Raw genomic sequence first — 27,290 nt, 5'->3', positions numbered from 1 at the left:
AATGAAAACATAGACTCAAAAATATATGGGACATGGTGAAAGCAGTCCTTAGAAGGAAATTCATAGCAACACAGGCCCACCTCAAGAAATAAGGAAAACCTCAAATTAACTAACCTTACACAAAGGAATCAACAAAGAACAGCAAACAAATCCATAGCTGGTAGATGAAAGGAAGTAATAAAGATAGAATGGAAATGCACACCATAAAGTATAAGAAATATTTCAAAAGATCAATAAAACCAAGAGTTGGTTCTTTGGAAAGATAAAATTAATAAAACTTTAACCAGACTTATGAAGAAAAAAAGAGAAAGGACCTAAATAAATAAAATAAGAAATGAAAGAGGATAAGTAACAACTGACACCAAAGAAATACAAAGGATATAAGAAAATAGAACAAACTATATGCCAACATATTGGACAATCTGGAAGAAATGGATAAATGCCTAGAAAGATACCCTATTCCTAGAATAAATCAAGAAGTAACAGAAAATCTGAACAGGTCAAATCAGTAATCAAAAATTCCCAGCCAACTAGAGTCTTGGACTGGATGACTTCACGTATGAATTTCGCCAAACATTCAAAAAAAATTAACACACCCTCCTCAAACCATCCCAATAAATTCAAGAGAGTGAAGAGTCTCAGGTCATTGTATAAGGCCAACGTTATTCTGATTTCAGACCCTGACAATTAATTACAAGAAAAGAAAATTATTCTTCATCAACATAAATGCAAAAATCTTCAAAAAATGTTAGCAGACTTAATTCATCAATATATTGAGAAGAACATACACTAAGATCAAGTGGGATTTATTACTAGGATACAAGTTTAATTCAATATTCACAAGTCACTTAACATGACATACCACTTAAAAATAAAGGATAAAAATCATATGATCATATCAATAACTGTAGAAAAAGCATTTGACAAAATCCAGCATCCATTTATGATTAAAAAAAAAAAACTCTGCACAAAGTAGGAGTAGAAGGAAGGCACCTCAACATAATAAAGGCTATATATGACAAATCCATAGCTAGCATTATAATCAACAAGGAAAAGCAAAAGCATCTTTCTTAAGATCAGGAACAAGACAAGGATGTTCACTTTCACCACTTTTATTCAACATAGTATTGAAAGTCCTAGCCACAGTAATCAGACATGAAAAATAAATGAATGGCATCCAAGTTGGAAAGAAAGATGTAAAACTGTCATTATTTTTAGATGACATGATACTGTATACAGAGAATCCTAAAGATTCCACCTAACAGCTGTTAGAACTGATAAATGAATCCAGCGATGTGGCAAAATACAAAATTAATATTCAGAAGTTTGTTGCATTTTTATATACCAATAACAAACTATCAAAAAGAGAAATTAAGAAAACCCCATGTACAATTTCATCAAAAAATAAAAATACCTAGGAATACATTTTATCAAGGAGATAAAAGACCTGTACTTGGAAAATCATAAGAAGATACAGATAAATGTCAGCATGTACCATGTCATGCATAAGAAGAATTAATATTGTTAAAATATTCATTCTACCCAAAGCAATCTATAGAGTCAATTGCAATACCTTTCAAAATACCAATGGAATTTTTCACAGAACTAAGACAAATAATTCTAAAATGTATATGGAAACATAAAAGACTTTTTTAATAGCCACAACAATCTTGACAAAGAACAGAGTAAGTCATTCTGTGTGATAGTCACTAGTGTGACAAACAGAGTTATCACACTACTTGATATCAAAATATACTACAAGCCCATAGTAATCGAAACAACATGGTACTGGCATAAAAACAGACACATAGATCAATGGAACAGAATGGAAAGCCTAGAAATAAACCCATATTTGTATGGTTAATTAATATTTAACAAAGGAGGCAAGAACATAAAATGGGGTAAAGACAGTCTGCTCAACAAGTGGCATTGGGAAGGCTGGACAGAATATGCACAAAAGCAAACTAGAACACTTTTTTACACCATTGTGCAAAAATAAACTTAAAATGAATTAAAGACAAATACAAGACCTGAAACTGTAAAACTCCTAGAATAAAACATAGGCAGTCAACTTTTTGACATTGCTCTTTACAATACTTTTTGGATATATTTTTTTCGGACAAGGAAAACAAATGAAAAAATAAACAAATTGGGACTACACCAAATTAGAAAGTTTTTGCACAATAAAGGAACCATCAACAAAACAAAAAGATCACCGAGTGGGAAAAGATATTTGCCAAGATAACACTAGATGAAGGCTTAATATCCAAAATTTATAAATAAATAGAAATTAACACCAAAAACAAACAAATGATCCAATTAAAAAACAGGGTATTTTCATTTCTTAAAATGCAACAGCTGGGCTGAATGTTTTTATCATTAATACTTGGAATAATAAAATGGGCTTTATTTATTTTTTAAAAATGAGCAGAGGACCTAAGAGGACATACAGATGTCCAGTATGAACTGATGCTCAATGTCATTAATTGTCAGAGAGATGCAAATTAAAACCACAATGAGATACCAGCTCATGATTGTCAGAATGGCTATCATCAATAAAACCACAAACAACAGGTGTTGGCCAGGATGAGGAGAAAACAGAAGAGCCTCGTGCACTATTGATGGTATTGCAAATTGGTGCAACCACTATTTAAAACAGTACGGATATTCTTCAAAAAATAAAAATAAAATAAAACTACCTTATGACTCAACAATTCCACTTCTGGGGATTATCTGAAGAAATCCATAACACAAAATCAAGACTATATTTGCATCTCTATGATACTGCAGTGTTATTTATAATAGCCAAGATATGGAAGCAACCTAGGTGATCATCAGTAGGTGGGTAGATAAAGAAGATGTGGTATACATATATATATGAGTATTAGTCATAAAAAGGAATGAAATATTACCATTTGCAACTACATGGACATACATAGAATGTATTATGCTAAGTGAAAAAAAGTCAGATAGAAAGACAAACACCATATGATTTTACTTATATGTGTAATGTAAAAACCAGAATAAATGAATGAACACAATAGAGAGACTCATAGATACAGAGAACAAACTAATGGTTAACATGTGTGAGCTGGAGTTAGGGGCTACGTGCAAAAGGTAAAGGGTTTAAGATATATAAATGGGCAATTACAAAATAGGCATGAGGCTATAAAAGTACAGCATAAGGAATATAATCAATATCATAGTAAGTATGTACGATGCCAGGTGGGCACGAGACTTATTGTGGTGACTGCTTTCTAAGTTACATAAATGTCTAACCACTGTGCTGTATTTCTTGTACTTAAAACTAAGATAATATTTCATGTCAACTGTAATTGAAAAATATAAAAATTAAAATTGAAAAAAGTAAGTAGTAGAGCCTGGCATATTTGTATATGCATTTTACAAAGTATAGACTGTATTTCTAAATAGTGTACACAATATCCGTGCATGCTGAGTTTCTAGTGACTATTGGTGTGTGCTTTGGGGAAGTTGAGAAAGTTGAAACTAGCTACATTTCTACATTTGTCATAATTCTGCTCAGTATTTAAGCACAATTACAATGTCAAATTTTTATTGAGAAAGCAGGAGTTACTAGACATTACTACTGGCCACAAACTGTTAGAGAACAGACCCTCACTCTTGTCTGGTTGTCAGTCATCAAGAGAACTGCACATTATATTCAGTCTCATAAAGTGAAATGCAATACCCAAAACTGTAAAATATTAAACAGATTGCAAAAATGAGTAACAAGCTGAAAAAAAATAGACCAAACTTAATTTAAAGATCAAAAGTAGTCTTTGATTAATGTCAGATACCTTTCATCCACAAACTCACAGATATGAGAATCCCTGCTGGCAGTGGAATTCAGTCCTCTGGGAGTTCAGGTAAAATTACCCCAGGATATCTAAGCCAAATCCTCTCAGATACCTGATCTGGAGACGGTAGGTCTTTAAAGAAAAAAAAACAAAACACAATATTGTACTAAAAGTGAAAGTGTTGGGATTATCTTTTGGGGAAAAACTTATAATGGAACTAAGAAAACTTATAATGAACTAAGAAAACTTAGTAAGTACTAAGAATATAATAGAACTCATGATAAGTGGGTTCTCTAGCACCTTGAAAATGAGCAGAAAAACAGTTCATGCAATATCTCTACAATCAAATTTCTCAACTCCAGGGTCATGAATAAATAACCATGAGAATTCTAGAACTTTTTCAAAAAATTATGTTTATATAGATAACAATGTAGAAAATGGTAAGGCAGCCAACTCTATTCAGCAAATATAGATCAAACATCCAAACAAAACAGTCCCCAGTGGATTCTGCAAATTCCAAGTCTATTTAGCTCCTAAAAGAGGTCAACCATGCTCCTGGCCTTCTTGCAACAGATTAGAGTTTTCTTCAAAAGTGTTAGCAGATTCAACAGCCAGAGGCTTGAGAATACATTTTAGGACAGAGATAATAATCCTTGGATTTTATTTCAGCACCTACAGCTGGACCAACCACTCCCAACGGGAACCTGCTGGATGAATGTGATGATGACCAGGCCAACTGCCACAGTGGAACAGGTGATGACTTCCAGCTCACAGGTGCAGAAACCATCTTCATCCCATTTCTGTGCCATTTCAGTTCATGCCATTGTTGGGAGCAGCTAATTAATGCCTATTCGTGGTTGTGTAACTCCTTTTGTTGGTGGTCATCAGGGTGATGGCAGGGCTGCCCCAGCAGAGGCAGGCTTGCCAGAGGCACACATCCTGTTTCTGCATGTCATCTGTATAAACAACTTGTTAATAGCCATGGTCATTTGAAATGATAATGTTTAGCCATTCTCAGAACCAACACTAGGATTATCTTTTTTTTTATTTTATTTTAATCATTGTTCAAATACAGTTTTCTCCTTTTTACTCCCAATCCCGTGGATTATCTTAATAGAGTAAGAATTTCTGCATAGTTAAAAATGCTGAACAGATCCTCATCTTCATCATCACCTCACCCCCCATAACAAATCATTTACAGAACCACACACTTTGGAATGTTTATTGCTATTTTCTAGCGAGGATAAAATATTTTGAGTGGATCCTTTAACTGATTGATGAAATTAGGCTTATATTTGAAATGCAGCTTTTAAGTTAGAATTTTGTAAGTCATTTTACATTAAAAGTTTCAACAGAATTAGTTGTCATTTCACATTACTACCAATTAGCAAATATATCAGTGCTGGTGTGTGTCAAATGCCTCACTAACTTAGAGTATTACTCCATAATAGTCTAGCATGACACCCTCAAAGCTAGAAAGTGACTTCTCTTCCACCTGGATGGCAGAGTAAATGTTAGGCAAGTGGAGGATGGAATTGCACCATTTGGAAATTGGCCAAGACACTAAGATCTTCACTCTATTGTTGCAAAAGGTACTGTGGGACTTCTACTGATACCTGGGACAAAATGCAGTTCATATTGAATCTGAATCATTTTAGATTCAACATGAGCCCTTGGATGCAGGTCTGTATTTTTATCCAAAAAGGACTTAAAGAGCCCACATAATTCACTTCCATGGGTGGATCCCAAGGCATTACCATGTAACTTCATAATAATGCATAATGTTATTGGAGAGTGCATTCATGTAAAGTCTAGAAGGAAATGTACCAAAGTACATTTCCATTTACTTCAAAAGCCCTCCTCTGAAGGAGTGAGAGCGCTCTGTACTCAGGGATGGCATAAGGAATAAAAATTAGCTCAGAAATTTAGTACCATATACTGGATTTACATTTAAATCCCACTTCCTAAGGCTGTCTCCCTGCAAATTTCCAGGTTAATCACTTACATTCACATGGGCAATAAATGTTACATTGCTGTGGGTCTTTAAGAACAAAGCTTTTATGTAAATAGCCATAAGCCACAAAAATTACTCTAATTAATGCAGAAGCATTTTCTGCATTAGATGTCAAGTTCTAGCTGAAAACCCTACAGCTGATGTTTAAAACAGAGTAACGTTCTATGATCCAGGTCCTGTGGAAACCTTCCCAGTATTTCCTATAAACACTTCCACAAACCTCAGGCTTTTTGCAGACCCTACCACACGGCGGTAGTGAAATTCCTCATAAAATGGAATGACTGCAATCATTACAGTATACCTTTTTCAATCACCCTCTTGTGGAGAAGGTTCTTTTCTTTATATATCCTAAAGTGGTCAGTTAATATTGATTAGAACAAAGCCTCAGATTTACTCCTCATATCAGAACAACCAACCTTCTCATTTTTGCATCAGTTCATGACTGAATCAATTGAGACTAGAGCCTTTGAATGAAATAGAGCAAGTATATTAGCCTGGAGCAAATTGTGTATGACAACGAGTCACAAACCACAGAAAATGGGTCACTTACAGTGGAAAACTGACAGTCCTTTTCAAGTATAAGGTAATGGCTTATCTATAGCTTTTAAAGTAGTTTTTTTGTGTACATAGAAAGAAAGTTCATTCTACTTTCTTTTTTATATATATTATCATGGCAAAAAAAACAATGTTATTTTCTCAGGCCTGCATGTTTATCTCCATAATTCTATAAATATATGCATAATACTCAGAACTTCTAGGGTGCTCATAATGCATTCTTCACAACTTCATCAAGAAGGGATTTTAAAAGGCATGTCATGCTTCATGATCATTTATTATAACCCAGTTTTCTTAATAAAACTATTTGTTGTCCTTTTCTGGAAAAGGGTGTGCTTGTATATAAATGTTTGTGAGGAGCAAAACCATCCCTAAGTCAGGCATCTCTTCACGTGTGAACAAGTCACATCCTAGGCACACACAGCTTGGCACCCTCTTGGCTCACTCTGGCACAGGCTTCACTGTCAGAGTTGCAAACCTTGAGTGTTCAGTACAATAAAAACAAAAAAAAAAACAAAAACTGAAAGCATTCTCACTTTAACCCTGAGAGATGGGAACATGGAGATTGGGACCAAGGCTTTCTTCAGCAACATTTCATATTTTAAAGCAGATGTTACTTTAATTTCTCCTCGGGGAGTGACCTATTTGTATACAGACAAAGATAAGTATTATAGTAAAAGGCTCATTACTTACAAATAACATTGAATTCAAGATGAAATGTACCAAATGTGTGGAAATGAGGAAAGGTTTTACTCTCCTGTATTTGCTTGCCAAAGTGAAAATTCACCTCCAAGTTATTCATTTGCAAATGCCTTTGAACTCATAAGATAATGCAATTGCCTTCAAAGGCACTGGGAGGCCAAATTTCACATTGGATCTGTATGTAACCAACAGCGGAGTTTGGCTTCCAACCTGTAACAAAATCGATAATGCATATCAGTTTTAAAAAGTGAATTTTCACCTTGAGTTTTTCTCCTATAAGACCACTGCAAACTGAATGCTAATGTATTCTGGCATCCCTCCAATTCTGCCATTATAGATTCACCTTCTTAACCCATAATGTGTATAATTCCTTCTTTCTGCTTCACTGAAGCCTTGCATATGTGTGACCACCCAGACGCAACATTTACTGGGACAGCAGAGCTAACATGACTTGGCGCTGCAACCAATTAGCTCAGTAATCTTCAGACCATTCCAAGAGCATGATTCTATAGCTTTGATTCATGATCTGGATGATTTCTGATCTGTGGGAGTTGTAGGAACATACCAGGGCCTGGTGCAATAGAGATGATCACAGATCTTTATTGAATGATACTATTGGAAGATCTACAATGGCACCTTACATCCTCCTCCAAAACTCTTTGTGACAGTCGTAGATGCACCCCATGCTGTTACCCTGAGTCTGCCCAGAACTTTATCTCTTGGGATAGGAAATAGATTGTCTCTGACTGTGATCTACAATACCGGCATTGTTAAGGAGAAATGCCTAAATGAGCACCTAAGTAATGAACAGCAAACCAGTGTTTTCCTAGCTTACTAGATCATACAACTCACCTGAGAATCTTTCAAAAATAGATTTCAAAGGCTGTCCCCTAGAGATTCTGGTTCTCAGGGAGATCTAAGGAGGGTAAGGAGACTGGGAAGAGCAATTCCAACAAGTGTTCAGGTGATTCTTCTGGTTAGGCAAATCTAAGACAACTGTGATGAAGAGTGGATGATGGAAGAGCTAACAGAGAGAGAAAGAGGACACAGCTACATTTCCACATGTTCCCCTGACTAGTAACTTCAAAGTTGACCCAGACTGATTGAAAGCTCACATTGTTCAGGGTGTCAGTTGTGCAATCTCCAGTTCCTTGGCACTGTGAAGAAATGTTTCTGCCCTCTCCTTTTCCTGCACCTTCTCCAAACCACATGTCTTCGGGGGGAAATAAACAACTGTTGTAGCAAAAAGAAAAAAAGGATGAACTACCTCCATTCACTTTAAACCTTCAGTTTTTAAAATAGATTGTGGGACTAGCCTTGTAACTAAAGGCACATATCTGAAACCTTAGGAAACTCTGAAGCTCAGGGGTCTAGGTCATGTTTAGTTACCCCAGTTGCTGGAGACATTGGGAGGCCTTTGTTTTCACTGCTGCAGTTGCATGCCATGCCCAGTCTGGGAATCAGGGAATGCCCTTAGAACAAAGTCTCAAACTCTCCCCACTGCCTAGATGTTTTATGAATAAATGTGCTGGGGAAAAAAAGTTTATTTGAACTTGAACTTGATAGTGTGATGAGTAAAACTGAAGTAAAACAATGACTATAGCAGAGATTAAAAGAAGAATTTTCTATGGGAAATGTTTGCCTCTATCAAATATATGTAAGCATGCAGCATTTCTCACTTTTGTATATTACTCTTTTGTTTTTCAGGTGGTACCATGGTGCTGACCACAGAAAAGCCAACCATAATAGACAGTACAATACAATCAGGTATCGGATAAAAAAGAAAATGTGGTGTGGGAGATTTCCCATATGCCTGTTCTCCCCTGCCTCCCCTTCCAAAATAGAACATTACTGCACTTCTGGGTTTCAGATCCCCTCAAAGTTCTGGAAAAGAGATGCTATACAGCATCTGGTCTCCAAGCACAAGCCATAAATATTGCTTTTCTTCTGTCCACACGTACATGCGGCAGGGAGCAAGATTTCCTGCTCCATCAGTAATTGCCAAACGGTGACAACCCAGCTCTCGGCTGAAGAAACAGGGTAACATACTTTGTTTAAATGCAGCACAGCTAGGACATGGACTGTGTTTGCAAACTGCATGAGAAGGAAATCTCATAGGCAGCAGCCTGACTATTTATTTTCATCACCACTCTGCAAAACCAAGACAGGCAAAGTTTGTCAGTTTTGCCTGCCACGGATTTGGCAGTTTGACAACAACATTTCCAGTGGGCGTACCACAAAATGGGGTGCAGGAAGCCATGACTATAATTGTGCATGGGCAGAGGGTCACCCTTGGGAACAGCACCTCCTCATCCTTTTATTAATAGAAAAGTACAATGACCTTTAAAGCCCTTGATTTACTGTTTATCAAGGCCAACCACAGTTAAATGGTGGCCTCCCTCTTATTCTCCTTTGTATTGTGTTAGTATTCTGTAAAATTCTTCCCCACAGGCCCACGTGAAGGGAAACAGTCAGTATAAGCAATCAGAGGTTTTAAATACTTTAAAGTTAATCATTAGAGTAAGGTGAACAGGTCAGCTTTCCAGCTTCTCCCATTTCCTTTATAGAAGCTCATGTAGCCCTGGCCTCTACAGTCACTTACTAATGGGGCGTGTGGTGTATATCAATGTTTCTTCAACACTATGACAGTACCCAGCTAGGCAGAGAGCAGAAAGGACTGCTTTAATTAGTATGCTGTCTTACAGGACCCTGTCACCCATTGACCTGATTAAACTGCAAAACAAACTTCTCTTCAGTTGGACTTAACCCCAGGTTTCCCTGTAATATGCTCAGGTTGACAAAATGCCTGCTATCACACAGCTCAAACACCCCAAATACCAAAAGATGAAACAGCAAAGTAATTTGCTCACCTAAAAATTCTGAAAACTCTGTAGTCCTACCCACATCTTTTCATGGTATAGAATGTGACCTTAAAGGATGGTGTAGACACCTGGAGGGTCATGAGTAAAACAGGCCCTACTTGCTTCCTGATCCTTCTGAAAGCTCTCAGACCTGTGATGTGATGTTCTGCAGAACAACCACTCTGGCTCTAGCGATCTGTAATAGAGAAGAGTGGTAAGGTAACAACAAAGTTCTAACAATATAACAAACATTTTCGCTGTATAGTTAAAATTGTGCCAGAGAATTAATTAAAACCACTATGGAATTGCCAACTAACTTGCTTTATCTCATCTCTCTTCTTGCCTATCAAAAGAGCTAGGGAGCATTAAAGAAATAAAAGGGAGCAACAGCTGCAGAGAAAATAGAAAGGTCTATCAGATTCCTAAATGTGGAAGGTCTATATTATCAGAACAGGAATGACTTTGTGAACACACTTGGTTTGTGCACGAGGTCAAGGCCATTGGTATGAAGGCTTCACAGAGCAGCTCCAGGGCCAGACAGTCACTTCACAGGGTCTACTATAGTCAGAGGGCAGATGTACAAATCATGAACCAGGAAGATGTATTGTTAGCACAATCTGAATAAGTTCATGTCAAAGTCACAGGGTTTACTGATAGGGTCCAGTTTTGAATTCCAGGGTCCAGAGTCCTTTACAAATCACTCTGGTTTCCTGTTTTTCCATTGCCTGAATCACAAATCTGGCTCCAGGTCTTTGTTTGTGGATAATGGATGTCTGCTTTTTTGGTTTTTTTTTTTTGTTTTGTTTTGTTTTGATTTTGAGGAGTTCTATGCATTGTTACCTTCTAACTAAGTCAATGCTCAGAATGCTACAAGGACCTGAGAGTGTCAGTCAGATGCCAGCTCTAACTCTGAGATGTTCCTCAGGAGTCAGGTCCACACTGTTTTGCAGGCTTCAGATTCTTCAGGCATCTTAACAAGCAGCAGAAAATCGGACCCATAAACCTTTGTCATAATCTGATTTTGATGAGGCCAGTATAGACTCAAGCAGAGTCTCAAGATTTCATTTTGGATTCTTATCCATATAATAAACTTGGTGGGTATATAATATTCATATGCTGTCTGGGCTGTCATCAGATGCATAAAACCCTATTAATTCTCTACCAGGAACTGATGAGAATCCTACATATTAAATCTAGCTCCCCCTGGTGAAGCCTTTTACCCTTTGAGTATCTTCAAACATTCCTAGAGAAGCTCAGAGTATATTCACAACTTGTGATTACATGGGGCTCAGCAACTCTACTTATTTGTACTGAGAGTCCAGACTATGAGTTAACACACTCAATAGAAATCCAGATTTAAAAGTTAAATCCTTGTGCATATACCATGCTAATAATTCAACTGCAAGCAAGACAGGTTCAACAAGTACAGCTGGTGCTTGCTCACAGGGACTATAAATTTGTTTTAAGTTTAGAATATTGTTTCCTGCTATTTTTAAGAGTCAAGAAGGAATTTAGCCAGATTATTCCCAATAAATTTAATAAGAATTGTACAGCTACAAGGTTTGAGTAATATTTTGAAGATTTAAAGGTCAATAGTCCTATATTCTGGCTTCATTTGTCCATTGTTTTTTCTCTTTCTCAATTCTTCCTCTGTCCTTCTCTCTTTCTCTGTTTTCTTCTTTTTTTCCTTTCTATAAATGTTTATGTGTATTTTGTGTCTTTATAACCTTTCTGTTGAGGCTTGAATTTTAAACATTGAGCTACTCTTACTCTACACCTCTCCCTCACAAAATGCACAGATTTTTTTAAAGTTATTTTAAATAAGCAAGATTGGCAAAAGTAAGTTATATACTCAGGACAAGAAGATGAAAGAGTAGTAAAACACAAATGTTGGAGGAGTTCTCCCTATTAGACTCATTGAACATTGAAAGATCAAGGTGAACTGTCATTTACTGAAACAGGAAATGCCAAAAACATCCTTTTAGGCAAAGCTGTTCTAGTGATTACAGAAATACCCAATTTTGTACATTTTATGATATAACCAGAACATTGATAACCAAAATAAGGATGATGTGGTTTTCTGTACTATACAATAAATTTAATGTATTAACAAGGTAAATATAACCAGAGGTGTGTGTGCTGTAATGGCTTACTGCCCTCCTGTATGTGCATGTCTTATAAACTACATTTAAGGAGAAAACTCAAAACCACACACACATTAACATTTTCCAGTATTAACATTTTCTAACAGGAGATTATGCAACAATACATTTCTGATTGTGGATGTTGCCATCCAAGGTTGTGCAACCATTCAGGCACTGTTCAGTTGACTTTAATTCATCAGCACAATCTGATCTTGCTGCACAAATGTGGTAAATTTTGGAAAAGGTTTCTCATGCTCTACGAAGTTCTCTTTCATGGTTGTGATGGACTAGACATGAAGTACAGCTCTCCAGTAACATTGTGAGCACCGACTCAAAGTGCTCATGTTGTACACATCACATGGCTTATTTACTTCCTCACAATGGCCTTATGCACATTTTGAAAGGTCACATCATCATTGAAAGCAAGACTCCACCCTTCTCAGTTTCAACACTTCATAGAGTGCATTTCTTTCCAAATTTTACAATAGCATTTCAAAAGAGTTCCTTGCAAACTAAAAATGCAAAGAAAATCTCTTTACCTCCTGAACAAATCTTTTCATTAAAATTCCTCTTTCCATGGTTAACGTGGAGGAGGAGCAAAGGAGCGAGACTCAAAGAAGAAAGCAAGATATTTTGTACTAAACACTTAGGTAAAGTTAAAGATCAAAACAAGATAATACCCCACTTCCCTCATTGTGCACAGGACTGGTTTTAAGACATTTGTAAGTTCATTTGGCAAGTCTCCCTACCCACTTTCTCTCTGTTTCCATACTGCCATCTTGTGGACTGCCTCGCCTCAGTGAGAAGCATCCCACCCCTTCTTTAGGGAAACATGCCTCTTGTATTTCACTTTCACAGGGAGGAGGTGTCGAACTGACAGAAGCATGAGTGTCTTATCTTTAGGAGTCTTTTCATTGTTAGCTTAAATTGACCAAAAAAATTCTGAGCATCAATAATTTCATTTTTTCCATACTAAAACTACTCAAACTACTTTCAAAAGGAGGGTGGAGTAAAAAAAAATTTAAAAAAACACTGTAGTCAAGTAACACCTTGTAGACCACACAAAAGAAAGTATTCCTCAGAATTCACTCATACTTTCCTTTCAGATCCCAAAGGAAGTGTCTTGTACACTAAAAAAAAAAAAATGCAAGACCAGGTAGCTATTTAAATGTGCCTCAGGTTTCCTTGACCTTGCATTAAGGCATTTAAGTGGGGTGAACAACTTACGTGCAAATTTTAAAATTCATTGAAATAGCAGAAACTACACTTAAAATTAATTAACCTGAAATAAAGCACAGAAGAAAAAAATAATCATAAGAACTGCTTGAGAGATCTGACACTAAAGACCCAAAGCATAAGCCACCATACTGAGAATACAGTTAGCCTCCAGGCTGACGCATTCACTCATCCAATTCAAGACTTGAGATTCCTGGGTCAAGTTCTAATTAAGATTCTTTTAATTGGTGAATATCAGTTTATATAATTCATCCTCAAGAACATAGTATCTCTTTTATATCAAGTATTGTAAAAGTAGGGAGAATACTGCAGATATAATGAGCATGCTTCGGATAGTAACCTTCCAGGAAATTTCATTTAAAAAGACAGTCCATAATTTTTTTATGAAGCTGGATTTTAAAAAATCACTAAATGTGATTTTTCAAATGTTTGACATTTCCGTGCATCTTTGAGTTTCCTGGTTATTCTGGATTTTATGGCTTTCCCAGAATTCTCAAACAGACATTAAGTTATATATATAAACTGCTTTCCATGAATGAATTAAGGGCCTTTCTGAACTAGATGATTAAATTTTTCTGCTTGTCTCTATTTTTCTTTTCCACCCACTGAAGAGTTTCCAACATATGGTTTTAACTGTGAATTTGGCTGGGGTTCTCACAAGACATTCTGTCACTGGGAACATGACAATCATGTGCAGCTCAAGTGGAGTGTGTTGACCAGCAAAACAGGACCAATCCAGGATCACACAGGTAATGGAAAGTTCACTGTGACCTACTCTCTTTGAACTAGAGGTATAACTGTGGAGGGTTTCTGGGGTGTAGAAAATACTGAAGAGCGTTCACTCAAGCTTTTATTTCCTGAAGTTAACAAGATCTCTTTCCCTAATACTTAGTAGCAGAAGATGCTGATTAAATTGGCCAACTGATTGACCTCCTGAAATACAGCAAACAGGGCTATATTTGTGAATATATTTTTGAATAAGTTGTGTGAATTATTACCTGTTTTATACTTTTTCTGAGCCTTTTCAATGAAAAAAATTTCAACCTTTAAAAGTAGAAAAGAAATAGTAACACAAGCCCTAAATGTGCAACTCCAAATTTAACAATGATCAAATCATAGGAATCTCACTTTATTATCCCCAACTCTGGACTATTTTGATGAAAGTCCAGACATATATTATACCATCTCATTTATTTACAGATGAACAAACAATAAATGAGCTTCATTCTTGTTCTCTCTGGACCCTTAAAGTGGAAGTGGATCAGGATGGGGGGGTTCTTATTCTTTTGGGGGTGATTTTAAATCTGAGAAGGTAGAAACCTCACCATACCCCAGGTCACAACACCTCCCCTCCCTGCCCCATCTTATTTTCCATTTAAGTCTAATTGGTGGCAGAGGGATGAGCTGGGGAAGGGAGGAGACTGATAGCAACCACTCCAGTGAACTCTTCTGTCTACTCCTATCTTGTTTTCTTCATAGTCATTTCATTCCCCCATTTGAGGAGTGGTGTAAAGAACCAGCAGTGTCCTGTACAAACACACATACACACTCACAAGAAGCATGCAACCCACAAAAACTTCCCATACTCAGTGATGCTCACAGGACTGCTTACTCAGTATTGGCTTCCCCCAGATACACCAGAGGGGCATTTGCGGCTGCTGAGAGATCTCATTAAGCAAAGTTCCCCCATGCTAGTGTTTTGGGCCAGTGGGTCAGTGAGTCGATGGATGGGCAGAGGGTACTTCATGCCTTTCCCATTTTGTTATTCACTTTTCCCTCAGCGAATATAACCATTAAGTAGGTCAACTAGGCTTCCTTCCACCACATCTAGCTCCTTGCCTAAAGAGAATGACAAGGAAATTGGATAAAATTGGACTCCTTCAATTCTGAGATACTTTCAATTGAATCTCAAGACAAGCAGTTTTAGAAAACTTAAAATACTTTGACTGTAAATGGCACATATAAATGTCATCAAATTAACCAAATGCGATTAGCTGGAATGAAGGCAGTAATGGTGGAGAAATTTATACAAAGTAGAGCAAAATGGCTCAGTGGGATCCGACACTCAAAGAAGGTTAAAAGCGATGGTAGCCAGAGACAAAAACTGAAAGGCTCACAGAAGTGAAGCACTAATAGAGAAAATGAAAACAGAGCTCCTGACCCAGAGCTGTGACAAAACCCCTGAAAGGGAAAATACCAGCACTGTGTGTATTGAGTATCAGAAGAGGAGGGCTTGTCTTAGGGTAATAGCTGAGAAGTGGGATTTCTTCAGCAGGATCTGCGTTTTGTGTTCTCCCAGACACCCAGATTTATTTAGCTTAGTGCCAGGCCTGCCCCGACTGGCAAGAGCCTCCCACAGCACTAGTAACACAATCACTTGCTGAGAGCAGTGGGCAAGCCTGACGTCTGAAAGGCAGGGCTTGTTGACATGAGGAAATATAGGTGGAGAAACCCTGCACAGCTCACATGTGCACAGACCAATGTGCCAAGGGATGTGGCACTTTGCAAATAAGACATGAAGATTGTTTTTAAACTTAACACTACCTAGGTACAATATACTGCTGCATTTATCCTTTTGAATTTATTTCAAGGAATCCCACTTGTTTTTCTGCATTTGACCTCTAAGAATGAAGCTATGTACCTCCTCAGAGAGGATTCTTGAAACCCAGAATCTTCACCTGATTCACTGGGCACATGACACTTGAGCAGCCCCATTGTTAGATGGTAGATGTATTGGGCACTGGAGATGCATGTGTAAAGGAGGGTGGCCCTGCCCTTGAAGAGCTCCCAGTCTGGCCATGGGTAGAAACGATCACAGTGCAGTGGAATGAGGAAGCCCAATGTCAGAAGTGATCTTGAAAGACAAGGCAGGAGCAGTCAGAGAGAGCAGTTCTCTCTTAGAGACACTGTAAGCTCAGCCTGAATAAGGAATGACCTGTGCAGAGATGTGAAGGGGAGGGGTCTGTATGTCAGCGGATTGCCAGTGATGTGATTTGGACGGATTCCCATGTGAAGCAGTTAGATATGGGACAGGAGATGGGCTCAAGGCAGTGAGGAGCATTTTAAACAGAAATGTGACATGATCAAATTTTTCAAAGTCCACAAAGGTAGCAGAGCCAAGGCCGGAGCAGAGGAGCAGATCTCTCAGACAATTTTCCTCCTACCCATGTCCACCTACCTTCTGTCTGCACCTATTCTCTGACTTGCCCAGATCAACTCCATGGGCTCAATAAACATGTTTCCTCTCTGAAGATCTCCAACTTCAGTCTTTTTCCACAAGATTGTGGGAGGAAGTAGAGGCAAGATGGGTGCATTGTCTACCTGTTCACTATCTGTCTTGTTAGGCTGATCCACTATTCAGCTCAGTAAAATGGTACTGCCTCCCAGACGGGCCACCTCCACTTGCTAAATGAGTCAAATAAGACAAACCCCAGGAGTGACTTAGTCAGCCTAGTCACAGGGGACCTTCCATAAGCACTGAGAGCATCAAATATAATACTGGAGCTTGTGATTTTTATCTGCTCCCTCCTTTTCTTATTCCACCTGTCAGTTTCATTAAGCATGTTTCAGTGCAATCTCAGATAAGCAGCCAGGTGAAGGAAGAAAGCTGCCTGCTGACTCATCCATTCCCACCTGGACACTGTTGACACAGGTGAGCAGATGCAAGGATCTGCCCATGTGTGCACAGTGAAAAATTACTGTACCTCACAAATACACACCTCCTGGACAGCAAACAAAACACCCTCCTGCCCACTGAGGCCTGAGCACCAGATTCACACTTACATCAGGTGAGGCAGAGAAGAGGCAATTTTTATTTACAGAGAAAACAGGGAAACATGAGTTGTGTGTTAGATCAGGTGGTGGTAGGAGGTAATGTTCCCACTGTGGGTAATTAAAAGCAAAGCCAAAAGTAAGTCCTCACAGCTCCACAAGTATCTATGTTGCCAAAATGCCACTTCCTAATAAGCCTCGAAAATGCAACCTTGCCTCACCTTGAATCAGAACCCTGCATCCCACAGGAGCCAAGGTCACAGTTGAGACTGAAGCTCTTGGGTTTATTTCAGGAATTTATAAGCTACTAAAATAAATAGGGAAAACTAATCTGAATTTCAGGAAAAAAATATCACTAGATTATTTAGAAAAATGCAGCTTTCTTATTATCAAGCAGTTATAGTGATCAAAGTATCATCAACTAGAAGCCTTGCTGCTTGAATGATAAATAAGAACATGTTTAAATAACTGCATTCCATTTCATGTCTGTGTTCACACAGGTGCTGCTGAAGCAATCTTAAAGTAGCATGAAAATAGTTCTGCCCTATGCTTTTGGTCTACTTTCAATGGTGCAGAGGTGCTTTGAGTCATAGTCCACGTCCATACAACAGTGCACTTGGAATGAATGATGTCTCAGTACTGCTTTGCAGCCTTGTCCCAACTTTGTGTCCATTTACAGCAGCTCATAGCAGAGCCTTGGGTCCCCAACAACTGTACCCTGTCCCCTTTCCACTGCAGGTTTGGGTTCTTGGTGCTCAGCCCCAGAGAGGAGTTTTGAGTGGTGGAAGTTTAAAGAAAAGAACAAAGGAGTCATAAATTTAGGCGCTCTCCCTAACACAGTTTTTTGTCAGAGCAGGAGATGGCAATTTCATCTACTCTCAAGCCGATGAAAATCAGAAGGGCAAAGTGGCTCGCCTGGTGAGCCCTGTGGTTTATTCCCAGAATTCCGCCCACTGCATGACCTTCTGGTATCACATGTCTGGTTTACATGTGGGTACACTGAGAGTCAAGCTGCGCTACCAGAAGCCAGAGGAATACGACCAGCTGGTCTGGATGGCCATTGGACACCAAGGAGACCACTGGAAGGAAGGACGTGTCCTGCTACATAAATCTCTGAAACTTTACCAGGTAAACTCCTTCCCAGAGTGGGGAGGGAGGCTGCTTAAGGGACACAGGGGTCATGTTCTAAGATTATCAAATGAGCTATAGGAATCATTCCAAAAATTATTTCAGGGGCTTCCCGAACCTGAGATATTGCTGCAATGATGATAATCTCAGTAGCATATTTCAGTGTCCTGGATTACAGGAATAGAACCAATTTGCTGAGAAAGGGGCAAATATGTTATTTTATGATCTATTTTGGGGCTGTCACAATGAACATTCCTTTTATTTCCTGCTTTTTTCAGTTTTGAATTTTATATTATGAAAAGAAAGTGTGAGGACAAGTTTTATGCCATCCCCAGGTAGTTAATATGGATTGCTGTGTAAAGTATGTGGTAATGTGAAATTTCATGAAATTTTGTGCCATAACTTGAACTGAGCAAGCATTTGTAAACACTGCTATTTGGGACTGAACATTTTAATACTGTGGAAATGATCTAATTTTTAGGTGATTTTCGAGGGCGAAATTGGAAAAGGAAACCTTGGTGGGATTGCGGTGGATGACATTAGTATCAATAACCACATCTCACAAAAGGACTGTGCACGTAAGTACCAGTTCTGTAGAAACCAGTGGAGCATTTGCCCAGGGCAGGATTCTTGCCATGTGATGGGCTCTGTCTTGCTCATCCAGACCTGGAATTTCACTGTGGCTTATAAGCATATCATGTGACATCAATATTCTGGTACAACAGGGCAAATATCAGGTCAGTTTACCTTTAGCTACCCCATTACCTAACCTATGTCATTTAGAATGTCTGATTGGTTCCTTACAAAACTACAAAATGATGTGGACTACAAAGATCAGAGCAAAGAAAAACTCTCAGTTTATTGGCTATATATGCCATGTCAAAACTTTTTTAATGAGCAGTGGAAAACTCAGACATCTGGATAATTCTAAATATTTGTGTGCATAAACAACACAGCAGGACTTTGAAACTTTTTATCATAGTGATTTTAAGATTTATATTGTTAATGAATCATAGAAGACATGATTATTTGCTGTATTATAAAAAATGTAGGTATTTCTGACTCTAAACTATTTGAAATGATTCAAAAGAATAAATTAAATTTAGAAACTGCCTAGTATTTCAAAATTTATTTATTTATTAGTCTTTTATATATATAGGATAAAAGTCAGATTAGTAGAAAACTAATCCATATTTCCTAATTCTTAAATATAGATTTATAAATAGCATCACTAATGGCAACAGAATGGAACGGTAATTAGTCTTAAGCCCCACTTGTTACACTTAAATTCTTGTTATATATTATTCTATAATAGGATGTTAATTGTTACACTTAAATTCTTGTTATATATTATTCTATAATAGGATGTTAATTGTAACAAAATGGAATAAGTCCTTTGGGTGGACTTAAGGCAAAGGAGACCTGTTGGCTATAATGGGGTTTTGGTCACTACAGCAATTTACAAAGCTTTTAAAATACAACATATTGAATATACATAATCCCTAAAACAACAATAATTTGACAGCATCAAGAAATTGGGGAAAATAAAAGAGCAGTAAATAAAATCTCTTTTTTCGTACTATGTTAGGAAATATATTTAATGTCACACTAGTTAGCATATCTTCATAGAAGAGGATATTTCAGTTGGAACTACTTTACAAATTCCCCATATCCAAGTCTACACTGCTGTTAAGAGATATATTACATGTAGTTACACAGTGCATGTAACACCATTGCTTTCATATTCCAGGGTGAGGGTGATGACAATGATGTTTTTTGAATGTAAAACAAACTCCACAAACTAAAACAAAGAAATTCAGTGCAGCTCAACAAGTTTTAAATGACTGCCTACTTTATGCAAAGCAGCATCCAGTGCTTCTCTTAACGTATGGAAGCCTGACAAATTCTGTGAGCCCTTTCCTTTTCATGTGAGTGCTGTACTTTGCTGTAGTTGTCACTAGGCACTATACTCAGAAGTCGCAGCTGAAGCCCCGTTAAACACTCTCTGTTGCTGTACCATTAAAAAGATGTCTAGGATAATTATATAATCACTCATCAAATATTTATTGAGAGGCCCCTATTGTGTTCTGAACACCGTTCTAAATGCTGGGGATATAGCAGTGAACAAAGTACTGAAAATCCCATCGTCTCTGCTCAGAACCATAAGGGATGGTTCTCTATCCATGCTGGAACTCTACTTTTTCCAGAGACTTTTTTTCATTTTCTGTGTTTTGTTTTGTTTTGGTTTTTTTGTTTTGTTTTGTTTTGTTTTGTTTTGACACAGGACACAGTCTCTTGCCTCAAAGAGCTGGCATAGTTTCTGGGAAACCAAACCAACACTCATCAATCTTAGGAAGCTGTTACCTACAAAGGCACTGGCTGGTAGCCATATGAACAACCCCACTTTAATTTCTTATTTTCACCAAATTTCCCACACTCCAGATGTCAAGACTGTTTTTCTCTACCCTTCTCTGCTCCTAAACAGCACACTCTGGCTGATAGCACTGCCATCTACATGGATTTAGTGCCACTACATAATCATTTCACAATGCCTCTATCACTCCACATTTGTGTGGTGGGTCAATTGTACTCAAACTGCAAAGGAAAGCCAGCTGAGCCATGAGCGTGTGTATGTCTGTATGTATATGTGTAAGGTTTATGTATTCTGTGTGATTGTATTTTGTTGGGTGTTCAAATATCTCTTTCGATTTTGTTTGACTTGTCAGGACCAGCAGATCTGGATAAAAAGAACCCAGAAAATAAAATTGATGAAACAGGTAAATTTGTCTTCCTGACCAATTTTTAAAATGATTTCCTGTGGCTTTCATTCTATTTATAGGAGAATTTTCTGTCACAATGCAATCTAAGCTACCCTGAAGCTGTAAGACTCTGTGGCAGTCTGGCTTGTGCACGTGGTTGAGGCCTGGGGTGGGGTGCCAGCCAGGCCCTTCCCTCCCTAAGCTGGAAGAGGCCTTAGAGGGTAATGAAGGGAATCTGGTTCATTTTATAACTGGAAACAGAAAACTAGAGAAGACAGAAACATACCCAAGACCTGCAGTGATTTCCACACTGTAATTTGAAACCAGTGCAAATACTTGAGCCTGGTTGGTATCTAGAGATGGTCTTTAAAGCAATGGAGCCCCATGTCTGTGACAATCTGTTGAGTCTGGTCCATCTGTTACCATCTTCCTCTACTAGAACCCTAGTTTCATGATGATGATGGTAAGGATGTATTGAGGAGCTAGTCTGCCCCCACGCACTTTACTCACCACCTAGGTTATCTCTATAATCCTCACAGCTGCTCTCTGAGGTATATTTATCCCCATTTTCAGATGAGAACCTGAAACTCCGGGCAGTGGCTTGTCTGAAGTAGCACCGCCATTTAGGTGGTAGCCTGCAACTTGAGGCTGATTTATTTGAAAATGTGCTTTCTTTGAACACTGCGTGGTGATCCAATTCAAGACATTTGATCAGAGTTAGGTCTTGTATGATGTTTTTTTTTTTATTTCCAGAAGTTTCCATACCTCCCAACCAGCAGCTGTTAATTGTTGGACACTTGTCCCAGCCCTACCCATCAGCATCAACATCTGTTGCTCTTAGCAATGTGGTCCCACTATAGCCAGACTTTGACTTGACAGAGACATGTGGCTCATTTAGCTTAGCTACATAGCCTGTTCTGAGATGTAAACTTTGTTAAAGGTTGTTTCAAAACAATGTTTTATTAAGGGAGAGAATATTAATGTGCCCCCAGGGGTTGTTTGCCCCTGTTTAAGGACTTGCATCTCATATTTTTAGTTTTTTTGATTGGACTCTTTGTTGATCTGAACACCCTAAGTAAACACCATGCACAATGAGCATTAACATTTTAGTCTTGTTTCTAGTACCAGGTAATTAATTAGACTCAAAACCCATGTTTATAATCCCTCATGTTCTACTCGAAAGAAAACATTTCTCCAGGGACTGAATTGCAGGGCAGCATGACTTCTCCAGTGAAACCACCAGGACTGCACAGATGCTGATTCTTAAACATGTTCTTTTCAGCACAGCACAAACCCAGTCTCTAGGTTGGAGCCATACATAGCCCCTTTTAAATGTCAGCAGTAAACATTCCTTTGTTCTGAATGATCTCTTTCTTCAGTGAAACCACTGTAGACTTGGAAGAATGCCTGACTTGAAGATTTTTACATGTGGGAGAACAAGCCATGTGTCAACCATGCCAGACACTGGACATGCCCCTAGGAAAGGGCAGCTCAAACGGTTTCCTGGTGCCTAGATAGGATCAGGGGAATGCACAGGGTTATGGTTAAATCCTCTGCTGGACAAATGTGAGACTAAATGTTTAAGCTTAGTGACTATATCTGGCCAAGGACTAAAAACACAGATTACAATCTAGCGCAGATGGTGGGTTGCATGAAATCTGAATTAGATTAGAACATAAACCACACTGTTTACCCAAAATCAGTTGTTTCCATATGCTAGGCTAGCTAGCTGTCAGGGCCACAGCTACCCAGTTACCCTCCCCCACACCTCCATTCCCAACAGTGAATCAAACACAAACCTACATGTTTTCCAGTATCAGGGAGCCAAATCCCACTTCAGAAATCCCCCACAGGCTCTGGGGAGAGAACAGAAAACAAGCATGTGATTTTTGTCTTTATCCTTACTTTTTTCTATTGTTCTCTCGCCTTCCATCTGGTATCTTGGCAGTGCTCATGTTGCCAATTTTGTTTTTCTCCCCAGGGACTACCCAAGGATATGAGGACATAGGAGAACGGGACGAGAACATCTCCAGGAAGCCAGGCAATGTACTGAAGACATTGGACCCCATCCTCATCACCATCATAGCCATGAGTGCCCTGGGTGTGCTACTAGGTGCTATCTGCGGGGTTGTGCTGTACTGTGCCTGTTGGCACAGTGGGATGTCAGAAAGAAACTTATCTGCTCTGGAGAACTATAATTTCGAACTGGTGGATGGTGTGAAGTTGAAAAAAGACAAACTGAACACACAAAGTACTTATTCAGAGGCATGAAGGCAAACAGGTGAAAAGACGAGTCGGAGAATTGAGGTAGAAGGGCATAAGAGCAACTTGATGTTGATCTTTCACTGGACAGGCTGGGAAATGCGTTGATGACGCTGAGCCAGGCTTTTCTCAGGAGCTTCAAAGAGTATGGCCGACAGATATGAACAAGTTAGCTGTGTTAACAATCAGAATCATGTACAGTCAGCTTTTTTCTGTTGGTTTAATTTGAATAAGCAAATGCTGGTGTTGAGACCAAGTATGATTGACTTAATGATTCATTTTGACTCCCCCTCTCTCTTCTTCCTTTTATGGATACTTTTCAGAAGCTGTGCAAAATCCAAGATGCTGGCGCCTAGTGTACCCCTGGGGCCCTTTTTATGGACATGCTCCCTGTAGCCCATTGCCCAGAGTATGTTAGAATTACCACATTTCAGTGGACTCCTGAAGCTGTACCTGTGTGTAATTGCCCACATTGTGCATAGGCAAAGAAGGATTAGGATCTTTTATTTTGAAGTTCTATAGCCTCGGTACCAACATAGTGTGTCAGCTCTGTTTATGAAGCAATACTGTCAAATTTCCTTGATGTTTTCCAGTGTTGTACTAAACCTCGTGCTTGTGAACTTCATACAGAAAACTACCATCATCAGACACTGCTGGCAACTGGGTGTGCTGCCAACAAACACAACAGAAAATCCTCGGCACTGGCTAGTCCATGTCCTCTGAAGTGCCTTTTTGTTTGTACTGGTTCACATTGTGTTACATTAACAACCTGCTCTTTCCTTGCTGGTGAAAGCCCAGCTTCTTAATCAAACCCTGGTGGCCCACTATCTAAGAAGAAAGTATATTTTAGTGTGAGACGTCAGCCCCCGGGAAGGTAAGGGCTGGGAATATTTGGCAATGTGGCTTAATTGCTCTGCTTTTTCCGTAGTTCAATTTCATGTCTCTTGATCCTTTTGTATAAAGCTGCAATATGCTCTCCTATGGTTCTTTCATATGGAATGTATTTTCAAATGTAAACTCTTTCTCTCCTATCTCTCTGTCTTTTTTCTCTCTTAGAATTTAAGCATTTGCCATTGTCCAGAAAAGAATTTGCAGCTTTAACCTGCTGGCAATGGCAAAGAATTTTACTAGACTTTATGTTTAAAAGTAAATAAATAAGGGAAATTTCTAACTCTGCTCTCCAAAGTCTAACTTTGGTTTTCTTGTTAACTGGTTAAAGTGACAGTATCTTTTTTCCTTAAGCCGTTTGTCTGTCTATTCCCATCAAAATGATCTTTGATAGAAATATTTGCATTTAATAAAAATAATGACAACTTGAGAGAAGAAATAATACCAATTGACTTTCAAGTGAGACTCAAAGAAAGGACTGGATATAATTCTTCAAATGTCCAATAATATGAGATTTTTACATCTACAATAGGCAAAAATGTCCCCTAAGATCATCTTGTTTTGGTTTGGGTAAGACAAGAAAGTGAAAAAAAGAACAGTTAATTTAAGAAAGTGGCTGGAAATTCTAGTGCCTGACAGTGAAGTATTTGGCGTATAAAAAATTAGTAAAGTCAAAACAAATGTTTTTAAAAATCTATCTAGCAGCAACCCTGAGAAAACAGATTTAAATGAATGCTTTTAGAAACTTCCTCTTGCTCACAAAGGAAAGGCCTGCCTTGGGACTGAGAAGACTTGAGCTTCTAACAACTCAAAGAAGTAATTATCTTATCAGGAAACATGTTAATTAATCCAGAGAAGTCTTTGGTTGTTTTCAATCTGTTTGTGTCATGTCATGTTGTACCTAAGAACCTTTAGATCTCCCTCCCTTCCTGCATTGCTATAGGTCTCACTTAAAAACGTTTGTGGGAGCTGCATTTGCATCATGGAGGAGACAGTCCATTCATCTTCGTTTAACTGGATTGAGAATGTCTTCTATTTCCAGGAAAGCATTGATCACTATGAACGAAGAATAGATTTTTATCCCCAGAGGCATTCGTTCAGTTGCCATAATCATACCAGGACAAAAGCACTAAGACTTGATTTTTTTTAAGACAATAGACTTAAAGTTGTCCTCATTCAAGGAAAAATGATACTGAAACTTTAAATTTTAAAGTATCTTGCACTGATAAATATATTTAAAAATTATATGTTTATAAAGTTATTAATTTGTAAAGGCAGTGTTACAAAATGTTCAGTTTATATTATTTTAGATTGTTTCATAATTTTAAAGGTGTAAAATAACATATTTTTTCTTTATTGAAATCTATAAAGCTACTTTCTGTAGTAAAATGTTTTCATTTTACTGGTATATTGTTCCTTCATGTTTTGTACCATCATAAAATTTTGTGCAAATTTTTTTTACAGAAATTTTTATTTTCTATGACAAAAATGACACTTGTAAATTGTTTCAAAATGAACAGTGAAGCCTTAACTTTAAATGACATTTGTATTCTCAGACACTGAGTGGCATAAAAACTGCATAGAACTGAACTGTAACTTAAATTCCAAACTATGACTACTACATTCCAAAGAAACAGTTGAATTAAACATTTTCATAAGATATCCCAAACCTGATGGCTTTTATTATATTAGCTTTGTTATTATTAAAGAAACTGGTATTATTCCAGCATCAAATAAATTTCAAGCTTTCTTTTAAGTTCTCTTTTAACAGTAATATTCTAATAAGAAGAGAAGATTAAGAAGAGATTTCCTGAAGGTAGAATACCAGCCCAAATTGGACACTTGTCAAGATAATGAATAGAGAATTAGCCTTATAAAGGGAAGATTTCCAATGCCAAATTTTGTGTCAAATGTTCTATATTCCATTTGGTAAAGTTTCTTTTTTAATAAAATTCACAAATATCTGTTGGCCAAGTGTTCTTGTAGAAAACAGGTCATACATCTGATGGTCTTTATGCATGTACCTGACTAAGTTTAAATATAGAGGAAAGTTGATCATGGCATTACCACTGGCTATATGGTAATTCTTACGAAAAATTCTATTCCATCTGGGATCAAAATAGTAGCAATAGTAGTAGTAGTAGTAGTAGTAGTAGCAAAAACAAAACCAATGGAAGTGTTGAGCTAAAGTATGTTGAGTAGAACCCTGTCAAAAACTTGTTATAATATTGGCCTCATTATCCGCAGATGAATAATTCTATCTATCTTCCTCTGATTGTAGGAAAACTTACTTCTGAAAGCATAGGAACTCCATGCAAGGTAGGCTGGTCTGCCCAGCTCTTTGTAGTGAATCAATATTTCTGCTTTTCTCTGGATGCTTATACATTTTGTGCCTTCTCAGATTTAGCAAGAATAGAGTATTTTCCCTACTGGATGGATTTTTAGGTCTCTCTGCTTAGAGAAAAGAGTCAGAGATAAAGGCAGTGCAAGTGATCACTTGACTGAACTTAGATTGTATTTATGCTTATTGATGTTTCTCAAAACCACAATGACTTGCAAGGAGTCTATGAGAATTAATCCAGAAATACTTTTTGAAAAATGCTTAGGCCCTTAGACTAATATCATCTCTGTTTCATTGTTTGAGAAGACCTAAAATATAGATGTTTTTCACCCCTTTCTTATACCAAGTTAGTGGCTAAGCTAGCCTTTTCTTACTGGGTTTAATGAGCTAAATCACCATGCAGTACTTCCCAAAGTCAGGAATTAAATGTCATGAGGATTGAAACTTGTAACTTAAAACATGAAAATTATTTGTTGTTCCATCTTTTGTCTTACCTGCTAACTTATTAATTGCCACTAGGGATGAATTGCACTATATCTTTTTGCAAATCAAATGGATTTTGCAACATTCCATAAAGTTCTGTTTCCCAATGGTAATTATAGCTGTTTCATTGCAAAGCAGTTCTGTCAAGAATTAGCTCTATTTTCCTAAACTATATTCACCAAGGGATCTTCAGCATTTTTCAACTTGGAGGTTGAGAAACCTGAGTGAAGAGAGTCTCAAATTGAGTAGAACGGAACACCAAGAAGCATGTGAGATCAGGATGATAACTGACATTTTTAATGTAACAAAGAAACATTGCAAAGTGATA

At 37.8% G+C, this 27,290-nt stretch overlaps 1 protein-coding gene across 3 annotated transcripts in view; it reads left to right on the top strand.

Moving 5' to 3' along the window:
- The window catches only part of NRP1 (neuropilin 1), a 163,235-nt gene extending 137,133 nt beyond the window's left edge, over positions 1–26,102 (top strand). For 2 of the 3 annotated variants that reach the window (XM_045820081.1, XM_045820080.1), the window contains exons 13-19: positions 4,488–4,592; positions 8,797–8,856; positions 13,942–14,079; positions 17,958–18,229; positions 18,711–18,807; positions 20,956–21,006; positions 22,970–26,102. In XM_045820081.1, coding sequence (XP_045676037.1) covers positions 4,488–4,592; positions 8,797–8,856; positions 13,942–14,079; positions 17,958–18,229; positions 18,711–18,807; positions 20,956–21,006; positions 22,970–23,259 — 1,013 coding nt within the window. In that variant the 3' untranslated portion in view covers positions 23,260–26,102. The remainder of the gene's footprint in view (positions 1–4,487; positions 4,593–8,796; positions 8,857–13,941; positions 14,080–17,957; positions 18,230–18,710; positions 18,808–20,955; positions 21,007–22,969) is intronic. The other variant, XM_045820082.1, reaches the window with a different exon arrangement.
- The last annotated feature ends 1,188 nt before the right edge of the window (positions 26,103–27,290 follow it).

Source organism: Phyllostomus hastatus, unplaced genomic scaffold, assembly GCF_019186645.2.
Source record: "Phyllostomus hastatus isolate PE091 unplaced genomic scaffold, TTU_PhHast_1.1 phas_scaffold_39, whole genome shotgun sequence".
NCBI classification, from domain to species: domain Eukaryota; kingdom Metazoa; phylum Chordata; class Mammalia; order Chiroptera; family Phyllostomidae; genus Phyllostomus; species Phyllostomus hastatus.
Note: the sequence above shows the minus strand (reverse complement) of the source record. Positions and strands in the feature narration are given on the sequence as shown.